The sequence below is a fragment of the Cherax quadricarinatus genome, unplaced genomic scaffold, assembly GCF_038502225.1.
Source record: "Cherax quadricarinatus isolate ZL_2023a unplaced genomic scaffold, ASM3850222v1 Contig605, whole genome shotgun sequence".
In the NCBI taxonomy this organism is placed as follows: domain Eukaryota; kingdom Metazoa; phylum Arthropoda; class Malacostraca; order Decapoda; family Parastacidae; genus Cherax; species Cherax quadricarinatus.
Window position 1 is genome coordinate 109,575 of NW_027195631.1, and position 18,406 is coordinate 127,980.

General features: G+C 42.1%; 1 protein-coding gene across 1 annotated transcript in view; it reads left to right on the forward strand.

Annotated features, from left to right (window-relative positions):
* Positions 1 to 16,931, forward strand: part of LOC128706023 (probable glutamate receptor) — a 52,743-nt gene extending 35,812 nt beyond the window's left edge. The window contains exons 9-12 of the mRNA XM_070080557.1: positions 5,188 to 5,379; positions 8,228 to 8,410; positions 9,584 to 9,759; positions 16,598 to 16,931. Coding sequence (XP_069936658.1) covers positions 5,188 to 5,379; positions 8,228 to 8,410; positions 9,584 to 9,759; positions 16,598 to 16,931 — 885 coding nt within the window. The remainder of the gene's footprint in view (positions 1 to 5,187; positions 5,380 to 8,227; positions 8,411 to 9,583; positions 9,760 to 16,597) is intronic.
* The last annotated feature ends 1,475 nt before the right edge of the window (positions 16,932 to 18,406 follow it).

Sequence of the window (18,406 nt, forward strand, 5' to 3'; positions counted from 1 at the left end):
GGTCCTGGATGCTCTAGAAGACAAAATGCAGATGTAATAAACTCAGACTTTGCAAAAGCCTTCGATAAGGGTGATCATGGTGTAATAGCGCACAAAATGCGTAATAAAGAAATAACAGGAAAAGTTGGTAGATGGATCTATAATTTCTTGACAAATAGAACACAAAGAGTAGTAGTCTGAGGCGGCTACGGTGAAAAGCTCTGTTCCACAAGGCACAGTACTCGCTCCCATCTTCTTCCTCATCCTCATATCGGACATAGGGATATAAGCCACAGTGCCGTGTCTTTCTTTACAGATTACACCCGAATCGGCATGACAGTGTCCTCCATTGAAGACACTGCAAGGCTCCAGGCGGACATCAACCAAATCTTTAAATGGGCTGCAGAAAACAATATGAAGTTCAATGATGAGAAATTTCAACTCCTCCGATATGGTAAACGTGAGAAAATTAAAATTTCATCGGAGTATAAAACAAATTCCAACCACACAATGGAACGATAAACTAAAGTCAAAGAACTTGGAGTGATCATGTTATAGGATCTCACCTTCAAGGACCCTAACATTGTATCAGTCACATCTGCTAGAAAAATTACATGATGGATAATGAGAACCTTCAAAACTAGGGATGCCAAGCCCATGATGACACTCTTCAGGTCGCATGTTCTATCTAGGCTGGAATATTGCAGCACACTAACAGCACCTGTCAAGGCAGGTAAAATTGCTGACCTAGGAAATGTACAGAGAACCTTCACGGTGCCCATAACTGAGATAAAACACCTCAATTACTGGGAACGCTGGAAGTTCCTAAACCTGTACTCACTAGAACGCAGGCGGGAGAGATACATAATTATATACACTTGGAAAATCCTAGAAGGATTAGTACCAAACTTACACACGAAAATCTCTCCGTACGAAAGCAAAAGACATGGCAGACGATGCAACATCCCCCCAATGAAAAGCAGGGGTGACACTAGGATGTTAAGAGACAACACAATAAGTGTTAGGGGCCAAAGACTGATCAACTGCCTCCCAGCATACATAAGGGGGATTACCGATAGACCCTTGGTTGTCTTCAAGCAGGCACTGAACAAGCACCTAAAGTCAAGACCTGACCAGCCGGGCTGTGGTTCGTACGTTGGATTTAGCCAGCAGTAACAGCCTGGATGATCACCTTCATGATTCACCTTCATGAAGTTGTTAAAGCCACATGATGTAAGACCAGAGTGATGATGTAGTACCTGGGTAATGTGAAGCTTAGAGAACCAGGGATGATGTAGTACCTGGGTAATGTGAAGCTTAGAGAACCAGGGATGATGTAGTACCTGGGTAATGTGAAGCTTAGACAACCAGGGATGATGTAGTACCTGGGTAATGTGAAGCTTAGACAACCAGGGATGATGTAGTACCTGGGTAGTACCTGGGTAATGTGAAGCTTAGACAACCAGGGATGATGTAGTACCTGGGTAATGTGAAGACAACCAGGGATGATGTAGTAGTAATGTGAACTTAGACAACCAGGGATGATGTAGTACCTGGGTAATGTGAAGCTTAGACAACCAGGGATGATGTAGTACCTGGGTAATGTGAAGCTTAGACAACCAGGGATGATGTAGTACCTAGACAACCAGGGATGATGTAGTACCTGGGTAATGTGAAGCTTAGACAACCAGGGATGATGTAGTACCTGGGTAATGTGAAGCTTAGACAACCAGGGATGATGTAGTACCTGGGTAATGTGAAGCTTAGAGAACCAGGGATGATGTAGTACCTGGGTAATGTGAAGCTTAGAGAACCAGGGATGATGTAGTACCTGGGTAATGTGAAGCTTAGAGAACCAGGGACGATGTAGTACCTGGGAAATGTGAAGCTTAGACAACCAGGGATGATGTAGTACCAGGGTAATGTGAATGTGAAGCTTAGACAACCTAGTACCTGGGATGTGAAGCAACCAGGGATGATGTAGTACCTGGGTAATGTGAAGTACCTTGAAGCTTAGACTGGGTAATGTGAACTAGGGATGATGTAGTACCTGGGTAATGTGAAGCTTAGACAACCAGGGATGATGTAGTACCTGGGTAATGTGAAGCTTAGAGAACCAGGGATGATGTAGTACCTGGGTAATGTGAAGCTTAGAGAACCAGTGATGATGTAGTACCTGGGTAATGTGAAGCTTAGAGAACCAGGGATGATGTAGTACCTGGGTAATGTGAAGCTTAGAGAACCAGGGATGTGAACTCAGGCTTCATCTGAGGATAACTTGGCTTCCTAGCATTAAGAGACTTAAAAGCATTATGCAGAAAAAAAAACAGATCAATTTTGAGTTTTCCATTTGGGTTACCTAAAGAAGATTCCCAGGATCACCATCTCCGCAGCCATCAACCTTTCTGGTTGATAGCCTGATCAACTCGTTTGTTAGAGATAGCTGCATGCAGTTCAACATAGGCGCAGCCCATCTGATCAGAAGCTAACTTAATCTTGTCCAGGTCCCTCTTGAAGACAACTAGAAGTCTGATGGTAATTTTCCTTATAAAGGGTATCAAAAAGTCTTGGTCTCTTTACACTTGCAGATTTATCTCCCTGTTTGCAGGTGCTTCTGTCCCCCTCCATGACGTGTATCATATTATAAGTTTTCCCTCAGCTTATGCCTGCTTGCTTGTATCATTGTTTTAGTGCCCCTGAGGAGCTTGTAAGGACCTCGGGAGAACTTCATTAATAATTATGGAATTTTTAAATGGTGCTGGTTATTTGAGCTTGGTATGATAGGATTTATTTGTAATGAGTATTTGTTCGTTGCTTTTTTTGTTTGTTAATCTTGTCTTTGTTTTTGTATGCCTGAAGTGTATCTTCTAGAGGGCTTCGGGGGTCAACGCCCCCACGGCCCGGTCTGAGACCAGGCCTCGTGGTGGATCAGGGTCTGATCAACCAGGCTGTTACTACTGGCCACACGCAAAATGACGTACGAATCACAGCCCGGCTGATCAGGTACTGACTCTAGGTGCAATTTTATGACTGAGTACTGAGTGACCTACGTAGTCAAAGTGTTCTGTAAATGTCACTACAACTGCTGCTACTCACTTAATACCTGCTTTACGTCGGAGATGTTTTGCAGCGTCTACTGAGCCTCTTGCTCGGAGTGCAGAGTTAGTACAAAAACTACTAAAATAAAGTTACTCAAGCAAGAACGTTATTGCATGTACAACAATTGTTATTGTGCTGTAGGTGTTGTGCCACACATGTTATTGTGCTACACATACTGTTCTACAAGTGTTGTTGCATGTGTGTTGCAGATGTGGGTGGGAATCACAGGAACATTAGTGGTGATGTGTGTGATGTATTACGTCGCCTGCCAGGTTACTCGCCCACACACCCCCACTTGCTTCTCCCTAGTGCTACTCAACATCTTCGGCGCCTTCCTCTCGTACGCAGCCTTTACCACTTTACCTGTCTCGCCAATAATACTTACACTTGTTAACAATAATCTGCACTTTAAACAGGAAATTATCTCGAAGTTTATGTTTAAAGTCAGTTGATTTTGTACATGGGTCATTTAGCCGGCAATTCACCTGTTGTCACCAAAAATACTCAAATTTTATTTATTTTTATGTAAAGTAAAAATATTGAGCAATTCAAGTACATGCAGCCTATGTACTTTGTATTTGTGCTGAAATGTATATAAATTAAAAGTTTGATAATTTTGCCCATCAACAGTTTAACAATAACATTTAAGTCTATTGATATATGTAGTCTTAATCGTTCATTATATTTCATTACTATTGTATCACTATATGCTTATTAGTATCTACAGTCTACTGGAAGAATATACACTTACACCATTATTGTTCAATCATCCTTTTTTACATATATTAATATTATCCCTTATCTCCCTTCTTCAATTCATAATCCTTTAAATATGTACCAGTTAACCCTAAATGCTCAATGCTGACATCGACCCTGATCTGAACCTATATAATCTAAATCCCAGTCAACATTTAACTGACAGCAACTGTCATTACTATACAGCAACAGAAGCCAGTACTGTCCACAGTAATGCTAGAAATATTACAATTTTGAATTACAATATTAGATCCCTAAAAAAAACACTATGATGACCTGGCACTCCTAGATTCGTTAAAGACAACCTTCTCCAGTATTATTCTTACTGAAAACTGGCTTAAGCAAGACACAATATACATCTACACACTACCAGGATACACAACAATCCACAACTGCAGCCACAACAAATTGAGGGAGATATTATCATTTATTATTCTAATCAGTTATCATGTAGTAACACCATATCCTTCAATGATGAATATGGTGAATATATATTTGCAAACTTCTCTGTAAAAAACTTAGAAAACCCTACAGCAATTGCGGCTATATACAGGATGCCCCATACTAATATTCCTGCCTTTAGTGCTAAACTTAACACACTGATTACGGATACACAAATGAATAAGCACCACCTACTACTAGCAGGAGACATCAACATCAACCTTGGCCTAACAGATGACCAACCTGTATCTGACTTCATTAACAATATAAACAATATACTACTAATACCAGCAATTACAAAACCAACAAGACTAACGGAGACAAATGAAACCATAATTCACCATATGTAAACAAACATACTGGCCTCCCTAAAGCGGGGATAATCAGGGACAACAATGCTACTGACCACTACCCAACTTTCCTCCTAACAAACATTTTTAGGCAACCCATGGAATATAATAAATTCTCTTTTCGACTCCATGCAGAACTAAGCTCAGAACTAAGCAGCATAATTTTCCAATGCTGTTGGTATCAATGAAAGGGTGGACATACTTCTTAACAAAACACATAGACTATATAACAAACATTGTCCATAAAAACTAAACAGACCACTAGTAAAAGACTAAGTTGCCCATGGCTTACTAACAGCGTCCTAAGATCCATCAATATGAAACATCAATATGATAAACAATATAGAAGGGGCTTAATAACTAAAGAATTTATCAAACACTATACATCAGTCCTCACTAAATTAATCAGAAAATCCAGGCAACTGTACTATTCTAATTGATTCACTGAAACGAGAGGAAATATTAAAAAGACCTGAAAGACACTCTCTCAGATCCTGGGCACCATAAAACGAACAGAGCTAGTAATATTGTACTAAGTAAACCAAAAGAACCGAAACTCTAGCCTGTTGATACAGCTAACAAGATAAATGATTTCCTAACCATAGGATCAAATCTCGCAAGTAAAATTCCAATTACCAATGCTCGAGCTAATGATTATCTAGATGGAAACTTAACAGCATCCTTCTACCTTGCTCCACCAGAGCCCACTGAGGTTACCATGATTATTAACTCTCGTAAAAACAAATCAGAAAATGTAACTCAAGTGCCACCACTACTGTACAAACGAGCAGTTCAAATCCTTTCACCCGTCATTGCATTACTCTTTTTTAAATAACTAGAAACCAACACTTTCTCGGCATCACTCAAAATAGCAACGATTACTACAATACTCAAAGATGGTGACCCAACAGATATAAACGATTATAGGCCAATATCAAGCTTGCCCTTATTTTCCAAAATCCTGGAGAAGCTTATGCACATAAGCTTATACTCCTTCATAACATCACAAATCATCCTGAACCCCGGCCAGTTTGGCTTCAGGAGAAACAAAAGCACAACTGACGCAATAATAAAAATACTAGACCTACTTTACACAGCACTTGAACAAAACGAATATCCGCTTGGACTTTTTATCGACCTTAAGAAAGCTTTTGATACAGTAGACCACAACATCCTACTCCTCAAGGTTAATCATTACGGTAAAAGAGGCCAAGCACTTGCATACTTCAAGTCATACCTTACTAATAACAATACTTCTCTATCAAGGACACAACCTCCTCAACAAGACCCCTGGACACTGGTGTACCACAGGGTAGCGTTCTTCTCCCCCTCTTTTTCCTTTTATACATCAACGACCTTCCAAGCGCATCACAACGACGACACGACTTTTGTCATCTTCCACCCTAATCTAGCCTAACTCAGTACTATTGTTAATGAAGAGATCACTTTTCAAAGACCTAAACTTACTGTACAAAACATTCACTCGTACTACTGTGTCACCAACCTGAAGCACTTGCTTGACAGTTGCAGTAGGACCCATAGATACAATACTAGGCAAAAAAATCTCTGACATCCCACGTGTCGGGCTAATTTTTTTCAAAAACTCAATACCTGGAGTATACCTGGAGAGGGTTTCGGGGGTCAATGCCCCCGCCTCATGGTGGATCAGGACCTGATCAACCAGGCTATTACTGCTGGCCGCACGTAAACCTACGTACGAACCACAGCAAGGCTGGTCAGGTACTGAATTTAGGTGCCTGTCCAGCGCCTTCTTGAAGACAACCAGGGGTCTATTGGTAATCCACCTGATGTATGCTGGGAGGCAGTTGATCAGTCTTGGGTCCTTGACACTTATTGTGTTGTCTCTTATCGTGCTTTCATTGGGGGAAGGGGGTGTTGCATCACCTGCTGAGCCTTTTATTTTCACAGGGAATGATTTTCGTGTGCCAATTTTATACTAATATCTCTAGGATTTCCTAAGTGTATATAATCATGTATCTCTCCCGTCTGCGTTCCAGGGAATACAAGTCGAGGAACTTTAACCGTTCCTAGTAATTCAAGTGTTTTATCGTTAAGTGTACCATGAAGGTCTCTCTACATTTTCTAGGTCACCTACCTTGAAAGGCGCTGTTAGTGTCATCATGGGCTTGGCATCCCTAGTTTTGAAGGTTCTCATTATCCATCCTGTCATTTTTCTAGCAGATGCGATTGATACAATGTTTTGGACTTTTAAAGTGAGATCCTCTGACATTATCACTCCCAGGTCCTTTACATTAATTTTTCCCCTCTATTGTGTGCTTGAAATTTATTTATACTCCATTATAGTTTTAATTTCCTTACGTCTTCCACATCGGAGTAATTGAAATTTCTCATCATTGAACTCCATATTGTTTTCTGCGGCCCATTTTAAGATTTGATTAATGTCTTCCTGGAGTCTTGCAGTGTCTTCAATGGAGGACACTGTCATACAAATTCGGGTGTCATCTGCAAAGGAAGACACGGTGCTGTGGCTTACATCCCTGTCTATGTCAGTTAAGAGGATGGGGAACAGGATGGGAGCGAGTACTGTGCCTTGTGGAACAGATTTTCGCAGTTTTCGCCTCATACTTTAGTCTCTTTACTATTACCCTTTGTGCTCTATTTGTTAGGACACTATAGAGCCATCTATCAACTTTTCCTGTTATTCCTTCATCACGCATTGTGTGCTCTATTACACCATGGTCACACCTGTCAAAGGCTTTTGCGAAATCTGTGTATACTACATGTGCATTTTGTCTTCTAGAGCATCCACGACCATGTCATAGTGGTCCAGTAGTTGGGACAGGCAAGAGCGACCTGCTCTAAACCCATGTTGCCCTGGGTTGTGTAGCTGATGGGTATCTAGAGAAGTTGCGATCTTGCTTCTTAGAACCCTTTATGGAGGGTGGCTATGTCTGTTGATTTTAGTAGCTGTGCGATGACTCCTGTGTCAATGCTCACTCTCCATAGAATGTTAAAAGTACATGATACATAATATACACTGTACATAAAAGGGCCTAAAATCTGGAACTCTACCAGAAATCTCCAGCTGCACTGGCTCGGCTAGCATTTTGAAACTAAAGTTAGGAAACACTATATTCTTAACCTATCCCAGCCCATCATAAATACATACGTAAAACATATACGTACATTTGCTCAATATTATGAACATAGGTAAAACATTGTAATTAATATATAGTTACTCTCAATATCTGTAATCCTCTCAAATGTTAATTAAAACTGTAATTCTCCTCTACCAAACTTATTAAAAGACATTTAGCATGATCTAATAGAATGTTCAAATTTCATATATTAATTAACTCACCTAATGACCATATGTACAATTAGTGAACTTTTATTACCTTATTATTCTTTAGTGTTAAGTTTGCCCGACATACTCTGCAAATATAAAGGCTTTTGGCATATACACACCGTTGTTATACTCCTTTGTACAAACATGTATCATGCTAAAATAAAATTATTATTATTATTAATATGTATTACAAGGTGTATATAAATCTTGCAGAAGTTAAAACACAAACCCTCTATGTTTCATTATTTACTTCTATTTTTTTTTCAGGCAGGGATGTCATTGGAGTGTGCGAAACGTGCCGCGGGTGCTGGTAGCCACCTGGATCATTGTGTCTCTGGTGATACTTACCTCGTATGTAGCCATGCTTATTGCCTCCTTCACTCTGCCCAAGCTGACCCCGACTCTTAACTCCTTGGAGGATCTTGTACAGTCAGACCTTGCCTGGGGCATCCAGGTACACTCAGACCTTGCCTGGGGCATCCAGGTACACTCAGACCTTGCCTGGGGCATCCAGGTACACTCAGACCTTGCCTGGGGCATCCAGGTACACTCAGACCTTGCCTGGGGCATCCAGGTACACTCAGACCTTGTCATTGTACCTTGCCTGCATCCAGGTAGGAATAAAATTGTGTATTTACATTATATTTAGAGGTCATCGCAAAGCTCTATGTGGCTCATTATGTATGGTCAATAAATGAAAATAAATATTTTCGGAACATTGTACATGAACACATTTGAAACTCCCAGAGTATGCACAACATACATTGGACAAGTAATATAAATAATATTAAGAAAAACCACCACAACAAACTTACTTTACCATGCTAGCCAGACCCTTCTCCTGCCCATCAATTATCATGTATTTATCTGACCAGTTTTTAATTATACGTATTAACAAAAAGCACTAAACTCTTATTCCAATTTTTAAGTAAAGACAATCAGACTATTAGCTTCAGCGACATAACTTGGCGCTTAGCTTCACTAACTTCAATTCATTATTAATCATTTATCTTTTCTACATGTTGCATTTTCTAAATTTGAGTTTATCTCTCCTGTATCTATTATTCTGAGTTTCGTTTTGATTATGTAATTTTCGCACCTTATAATACTAGGCTTTAACTATCACTATACAAGGAGTGATGTTTTTCAGTTATTACATAAACTGTAGAACAAAACCTGTAATCTTACCGCTAGTTATGCCTACGGTGACAATGACAACTACAAAATTTTGGACATACGCCATAAACTACGAACTTTTCGTAAATAAATTTTCCTTGTATTTAAGGGGAAGCGGTAAACCAGTAAGTGTGTTTCAGTAAGAACCCTTGAAACTGGTCACAGGTAAATCACAAGAGAGAGAAACAACTTTTATATGATAAACAATACTGACATTGCTCCTTGGGAATACATGCCACCGGGGAGACGTAACATCCAGCTTCATATATATAAACTGAGAGGTGTGTGTAGCTCTGTGTAAGAAAAGGGAGCGTACTTTAAGTTCCTGTCTTTATGGTTAAATTACCTTCAAAGGTTTGTGCACAGGTGAAATCCAGCTACTTCTAGTCGCTAAACTTTAACCCTAACATCTTGCTGGTAAACGCTTAATTTAATGTTACCTTGGGTGCAGGATCATGAAGCTGCAGATTACCAGCTGTTGAAGACATCAGATGTGCCACTTTACCAGAAGCTGTACAAGGGGTTGAAGGTATGCCCCTCCTTGGATGAATGTCTCGTCAGGGCCCGGGACACCAAATATGCTTTCATAACCTGGAGGCTCTACGTGGAGGACAGGATCGCTATCAGGTACAGTACCCTATATCATTTATATCTATGGTTTATATACTGATACTGGTGGTGGAACTGGTATGGTGATACCGACAAATAGGTAAGACATTTATGTACTGAGTGGCTTCTTATCCATCTTTTACTTAGTGCTTGTGGCATAAATCCTTAGCTAAAAATCAGTTTGTTCCATTTATATGATTAACTTGCCTCCCATTCCTCCTGTGCTGTATGACCACTGCTGGTTTGCGTCTCCAAGAATATTATAATAATAATGATGGTGATAATAATAATAGTCTCTTTGATGCTCGTGAAGGGTTCTTTATACCGGAAATTGGAGCTACCCTTGTAGTTGCAGGGGTAGGGATATAGAGGGGCTGATTTTTACTTACTCCTCCGTAGACCCACTTAGACCCACATAATACTGTCACTTCCTCCCACCTGGTAAACACTCTTTCTTGCCACTAAACTACTCTAATAATTAATTATATAAAATATTTCAAGTGCAATTTTATGAAAACAAGTCATGTACCAATGTGGCACAACTAAAGTTGTATACGAAGAACTAGGGGATGAGGTGAATTAAACTTTTTGATAACTTGTAAAACACTAAAGGAGTCCGAGACTATCACTAACGTCGAGGCAGGCATGGATGCAATACGGATAACTGCTATGAGTATTGCATATAATATTTCACCTGTGATAATGCTGGCTGAGTCTAATAAATTACAAATAAATAACACTGTCTGGGAGCACTGCTGGAAACATGACGCCGTCAAAGGATTTAGAACCATCAGTGTAAACTCTAACGGCATGAGAATAAGACCGGAAGTGGTTAAGAAAAAGGGAGCGAGAAGCCACTATAGGCATTTGAGCTTTCACGCACTGCAGTGGGGGAAGAACCACGAACTTTCAGAACCTTCCAAGGAGGAAGAGAAAAGTTAGATGCAAGATGAACATGAAAAGAGGGACTGAAGAGAAGATAATAGGGATCTCTACTAACGAACGTTACTATCCTGTATGTAGAAGGACCGTGGTCGTGAGAGTGGACAAAAATAATGGAGGCAATGGGCATCACGTCGATCACTCAAGGATGGAACATTTTCCTCTGCATATAGGTTCTCGACAGTGGAGGGGCGAGACGCTCCTAGACATAAACATAATCCCTGATGATGGATGGGATGAAGTTTGGAAAGAGTTGTGGGAGAGGCTGCAGAATATATCTGTTGCCATAGTCTAGTTTCGACAAAATTATAGCTGAATGAAGTCTAAGTAGAGTTCGGCGATCTGCGTCCGCCACGAAAGGAGGTTCAGCCGGCTATGGCAAGTTGCTTTCAGGGTGGTAATGTGAGGTTTCCAGTACAGCCGGCGATCAAACAAAAGGCCGAGAAATCTGACCGTATCACGTTCAGGGATATAGGAGCTGTACACGTACAATGGAGTATCAGTGATAATAGAACGTCTCGTGAAAGTAATCTGGTGTGTTTTTGCACTAGAAAATTTAAACCAATGAGTAGTGGCGCAATGAGAAACACGGTTGATAGCATTCTGGAGATGGGACAACAGAGCCTCAGATCATTTTTAGCACGTAGAAAGTGTGGTGCTAAGAACACATCCCAGAGGGACACCTTCAGCTTGGACAAACTAAGAAGAAAGCAAATTATTAATCTGAACATAGAAATGTCTCTAAGACAATAAGTTTTTAAGGAAAAGTGACAGATTGCTTTAGAGAGCTAAGGAATGAGCTTGGGCCAAGATGTTATATTTCCAAGTAGTGTCATATGCCTTTCAAAGATCAAAAATGACTGCTATAACCGACTGGTTACTAGCAAAGGCATTACGAACATAGGTATCTAAGTGAAGTAAGGCGTCAATAGCAGAGTGGCCCTTACGAAAGCCAAATTGATTAGTGGAGAGACTCACGAGGTCGTAATGACACGATTACAAACAAACCATACCACGGGCGGGGTTAGAACCAGCGAGCGCGGGTTCTAACCCCGCCCGTGGTATGATCTTTTTTAGTGGAGAGACTATTGTGTGTCTCTAAATACCACACCAAACATCTATTCACTAGACGTTCCATCAACTTGATACCTGTACTGGTGAGAGCAATGGAACGGTAGTTTACCTGGAGTTTACCTGGAGAGAGTTCCGGGGGTCAACGCCCCCGCGGCCCGGTCTGTGACCAGGCCTCCTGGTGGATCAGAGCCTGATCAACCAGGCTGTTGCTGCTGGCTGCACGCAAACCAACGTACGAGCCACAGCCCGGCTGATCAGGAACTGACTTTAGGTGCTTGTCCAGTGCCAGCTTGAAGACTGCCAGGGGTCTGTTGGTAATCCCCCTTATGTGTGCTGGGAGGCAGTTGAACAGTCTCGGGCCCCTGACACTTATTGTATGGTCTCTTAACGTGCTAGTGACACCCCTGCTTTTCATTGGGGGGATGGTGCATCGTCTGCCAAGTCTTTTGCTTTCGTAGTGAGTGATTTTCGTGTGCAAGTTCGGTACTAGTCCCTCTAGGATTTTCCAGGTGTGAGGTATCATGGCCTGAAGTACCTGGTTTACGAAATGGCAGAGTAACGGCAGTTTTCCACGGGTGGAAAGAACCTCTTGCGACCAAATAAGCTTACAAAGACATAAGAGGACTGCGAGGGTTGACAGATGTAAATAATGAAGTATACGAATATGAATGCCATCAGGCCCAGCTGCCAACGATCGGCAAGAGGAAAGAGTTAACTCTAATTCTGGAAGTGTAAAAGACACATTATAAAACCCTTCTCTGCTAAAAGAAAAGTCTAAAGGTAGTAACTCTCTGGCAGACTTAGAGGAAAGAAACGAGGGGCATAGATGGAGCTTCTGAGAGGTGTGGACAGGATAATTTCGAATTATTGTGGCAACTTCAAGAGAGCTTGCTATACTGACACCAGCAGCATCAAGAACCGGAGCAGAGTCTGGAGAGCTTTTGCCGCTTAATTTCTGTATTTTTTTCCAAACTGCACTCATAAAATCAGTGACTAGAAATATAATCTGCTAAAATGTGCGTTTAACTTCTCGGATGACATGTCGGGCAACCATCCTCGCCCGCTTAAAATCAAGGAGTCACTCTGTTGTCCTATTATGATGATATCGGCCCCATGCAGCACTTTACAGTGCACTGTACGAGCACAAGTAGGAGACTATCAAGGCACACATTTCTGAAGGTGTCTACCTGAAGATTGAGGAATTGTACTTGATGCTGCGGTTAAAACCGAAAACAAAAATAGTTGTAATAGCTCAGCAGTTCAGAAAAAAAAGAAGGTTCTTCACTGAAAACAGTTTGATGTGAGTAGATGGAGCAATTCACTCGTTCAAACTGCCAACGTGGGATACGACGAGGTCGAGAATATGTATGAGATAGGAAAATAATCATTGTCATGTAAATCAGGGAGCACTAACCAGAAAAGTTGAGTGCAGATGGGGAGGAGCAAGCTGAAAGATCTATGGAAGTAAGAGTTTGAGTGGGAGAGTCGAAATGAGCGGGAGTACCTGTAATTAAAACATGGAAGGGAAGAGAAGTGAGAACAGCCTCTAACTGATCACCACGAGAGTCACAGTGAGACCCCCTCTAGTGGAAATGATGAGCATTAAAATCTAATAAGAGGAGAGGAGGAAGAGGAAGAGGAGGAGGTAGAGAAGAAATCAGAGATGCCACATCCAGAATAGATAATGGCCGATGAGAAAGATATAAAGACTGGACTGTATTCCACTTGTCCACGTAGGTGTGGGCTGCAGTGTAAATCAGTGAAATATGGAGAAGGACCCGACGATGTGGTATACCGTGGCACATGAGAAATACACTTTCATTAAAAGTCCCATTGGGAAAAGGATCCGATGAATGTAATAAAATATAACCCAAGATGGAACGGAAAACAGCTGAGCACAATTATGATTCTTTAAACATACCCAAACAGGGAAAAACTGGGAGAGAAGCACCTGAAGCTCACCCCGATTACCCGTGAAGCCTTGAATATTCCACTATAAATTAGCCATGATCAACTAATAGAGTATATCAGTAACATTTTGTAGATGTCTACTGACAAGGAGGGTCAATAAAGTCAACATGTTGAGTTATTGGGAAACTAGTAAGGAGTAAAGTATTGGGATGACTTGATGGAAGGCGGTGAGAATGTGAAGTGACAGTGGGTGGACTGGTGTCCATCATAGGTGTTGTCTCCTCGATAAACGTGAAGATAACTTCAATAGTTTCAGATGAGAGAGAAGTTGGAGAGACCTTGACAGTGGAGGAAGATGTAGTTTGGGTAAAAGGTGGAGAGACAAAGGAAGACACCAGAGGGGGGTGAAGAGTTGTCTTGACAAGCAGAAGCTTCAGGAGTGACAGGCGAGGGAGCAACTGCACATGGGGATGGAAGAACTTCCACAACAGTAATGGGTGCATCTCCTCGATAAACGTGGAAGGATAACTTCAATAGGTTTCAGATGAGAGAGAAAGTTGAAGGAGAGACCTTGGACAGTGGAGGAAGATGTAGCCTTTTGGGTAAAAGGTGGAGAGACAAAGTCTGAAGACACCAGAGGGGGGTGAAGAGTTGCCTACTGTGTAGGCGAAACGTTTCAAAATAAAGATACCAGAAGCTTCAGGAGTGACAGGCGAGGGAGCAACTGTACATGGGGATGGAAGAACTTCCACAACAGTATTCGGTGCATCTCGAGGTAAAGGTGGGAAGGTGAAGAAGTAGGGACAGTAAAAGATGATGAGGATGGAACCTCAGAACCCAGGACCGTAAAAAGATTGGACTCAGCCGTAACAGAAGAAGGGACACAGAGGCAATTGTGGAAGCAGGCACCACCGAGGACTGGGGCTGTCTAGCAACCCTAGAATAAGAAAGCCATGGGACTCTAGATAGGAAACTGCCACAGCTTAAGAGAAGCTCTCCTCTTCTCTGTAAGACAAAGTATCTCTCTTTCTCTTAAGAAATTCAGGCAATGGCTAGAATAGGCAGGATGTACCTTTTTGTACTTAAAGAAAGAGGGAGGGTGACTGCAGGATGGACTGCTATGGTCGGCTGCACCACAGACAGGGCATTTTGCTAGTGGCCTGCAATATTTTGCAGGTCAGTGACAGAAGCGCCATCATCATTTGTTGTGAGGTAGGGATCACCTCCCACACTTGTAGGCATTGTCCCGCTTAGTAAACAGATGGTGGCACTTTACGGCTGTCAAAAGTTAGCCTTGGTATATTGCACGGATAGCTCTTCCGCCCATGGGCAGAGAGTATGTAGCTGTCAAGTTTAATGTTCAGGAGATTTTGGAGCTTGCGTTGCTTTAGAATGTCTTCATTTCAGGTGAGAAAGTCGCGTTGTACGATCATATGTGGAAGGACAGTAGAACCACTGCAAGAATTAAGCTAAGTGTGCTTGGGAATCGTAACTGGTGTATTGTCAACAACATTAAGAAGTCAAATATTATGTGCCTGCTCTGCATTTTGTACTGTGATACCTCATGTGCCACTCTTAAGAACATGGAAGGAAATGTTTTGCCCAACATGGCGAAGGAGTTCCTTGCTGATGCTGTGGTCGGAAAGATATTCAGTAATAGAAGTTGGCTGGAGTGCAAAGAATTTTGTCAAAGAAGGACTTTGAAAAATAAAGTATAAGGGAAGGAATTCTTAGCTGGATGCTTCTTAGAAGCCTGAGAGGAAACTGAGGTAGGATCATCAGTGAGAGGCCGAGGTCGTTTGGATGAAAGGTTAGAGGCGGACCGTCTGAGTTGTGTGTATGATCCAAAAATCAACGCACTGTATGTGGAGAAGCCGGGATCGTAGCCAAAGCCACAGGGAAGTCAGAAGTGTCTAAAGAGTCGGTCGAAGCCTCGGTACCATTGGAGGGTAACGGAAAGTTACCCAGAGAAGGTACTGGGTTGAAATGTGGAGGGATAGCTTCTAGGAGTGAAAGGGTCGTATATCCTCCTTTGTGCCCAAGAGAGCTCTCAGTGCAACTTGCAGTGCAGTGCTATGCCCTACCCCTCATGCCCGTAAACCAGCATTCCAGGACAGCAATCTCACATCCACTGAGCCACCTCAGCGGACAAAAGAAAGCGGCCAGAAATCCAACACAAGGCATATCTCCTTCAGCCATCACGTCCCGGAACCGACAGGCTGCCTCCAGAGATACCCCCGTCACACGAAGGACACCCTTAGCCAGCCCATGGAACTCCAAAGGGGGATCAGGACATACCCAGATAATCTAGATTCCACAGCAAACAACACCACCACTAAGGACCTCAACAGAATGGGACAGACAACGACACCCTTTCCCCAAACTAGGAGCTAGAATATCACAGCGAAAGATCCCAAAGGCCAAAAGCAGGAAAAGAGGGAGAGGGGAGGGATGGGGAAAGATTAGGGAATGGAAAGGAGGGACGGGAAGGCTGGGGTAGGGAAGGGAGGAGTGGAGGTAATTGCGTTCGGTTGGAAGTAAAAGACAAAAAGGTCCAATTCCTCAGACCAAAAGCCCCACCTCTTCAAGGAGGACTCCCCCTTGAATAGGTGGAAGTTGACTTGATACCTCTTTAATCTTGCCTCACTTAAATACTAACTTAAAGTTGAAAGCAGGTCTGGTATTTCTCACCCCCTTTCATGCCCTATATCTTATTACCCCTCATTCCTTAGTTGTTATTTGACCCCAATGGGTTTAGCACTCTCACTTGAAACTGCTAATATTACACAGAGGTGAGATACAGAGGGTGAACTTTATACTGTGGTAGGGTACGGACAGTGAACTTTAAACTCATGAAATACTAAGTTAATTTCCCACTTGGGTGAGGTGCAGATGGTGAACGGCTTTATGTGGTGGTGAATTTTAACAGGTTCACTTCTGTGACGGGAGAACGGAAGCTACACATAGCCACCAATGACTTCTTTCCCTCGGATATCGGTTGGGCCTTGAGCGCTGGGTGTCCGTACCGAAGCAAGTTCAACCAGCAGATCCGGCGGCTGCTGGAAGCTGGGCTCATCAGCAAGTGGATCTCGCAGATTATCAAAAACCCCAAGAGACGGGAGGAAGTAGATAATAAGGAAATGCCAACCCTGGAAGGTCCGCAGCCTATCACCCTCGCCCAGCTGGCAGGAGCTTTCTACATCCTTGATATAGGCAATATTTTAGCACTTTTACTATTTTGGGTAGAAATTTTCAAAAAATAATGTCACTGTAAAGATTCAGGCATGTGTACTGTAGCTATCAGATTAATGGCTGTATATTAATACCTAAGAATACATACTGCACTAAATACCTTTCATAACTTACTGAATTGAGCTGCATTTTATATTTAATTTATTCACTAAATGAAATGAAATTTAATCTTCAGTTACAATTTCGATTTTTAGTTTCAATTAAAAATTCTAAATCCAACTAAATATATTATTGTAATTAACAAGAAATGAACCAGGTTTTGTTGCTGAAATTGCAAAGTTTGTGTGGAATAACTTTATCTTCGTCCTCAGTTCACCAAAAAATCCTCACTTAGGAGAGAAACCTTATGGTGACGTTTCGATCTTCCCTACACCATTGTCAAGTCACACTGAGGTGAGAAAAGTAGAGAAGATAGATTTATTGATGCGTCAAGGACTGTATTCTGACTTGAGTCTTAATCCTAAGATGACCGGTTGACCCATCTGAGGCTCTCGAAGGAGATATGTCTTTTTGAATCTGTTATCGACAGGTATGGAATCTTAACCTGTGGGGTAGATATGCTGTACTTTGGCTAATGATCCGAGTCTCACTGTAGTGTCTATGTTCCACTCTAAAATTTATGTATTGCAGCTGAGGCATCAGTCCTCCACGATTGTCTCTGGTCTCTGTGTTGGATAGTCGGGTACATTTGCAAATAATCACATTGACTCAGTTTTGTCCATCATGCATATATACAAGATCATCTTCACAATGGTTTTGAATATCTTTGTATTCTACCAAGTCTATTAGGTGGCACAAGGCCTCAGTGAAGGACATAGTTGTCAACATCATTTGATTATTCAGGGGTAATACAGTACGGCTTGCAATATTTCCTTGGGTTAGGGTGTTCTTAACTAATGGCTGTTGTGGTGTCAGGTAGACACGTTGATAGTAGTCAGTTTCTGCAGCATGGACCCTGCTGGCTGCTGTTGTGGGGTGTGAGCAAGGGCACAACATTGTGAACGATTTTTCAGCTTCCTCCGTCGCTATGGCAGAGAAGGTGAGCCTGGGTTCTGTGGTACTGCCGCCTCCTGTGGATGATACTGCTGCTCAGTGGTACGTGTTCTACTCTACTCTGTTGGAGGCTGGACAACCAGGGTTTTCCATGCTGCTCTCCAGGCATTGCAGGTTCCAGCCATGATTTTTCTTCCTGTAGTTCAGACATCGAGATTCCGTAGCCTCAGACTGCTTTAGTTTATTCAAGCAGTCCTTCGTCAGATGAGACCCGCTTCAGACAGTGCACTGTTCCCTACAGTGACATTGAGCACTGAGGTGGTTATATTTTTGGCACCTGAAGTACCTCAGATGTTCCGGATTGTATACTCTAAATTGGTATTTCTCCTAGGAGCTGAGATCCGGTTGAGCTGGGACAGATCCTATAAGCATATTAATACACCTCCGCGAGACCAAGTAGCACTTATAGTTCACTGTTTCCGTAAATCTGATT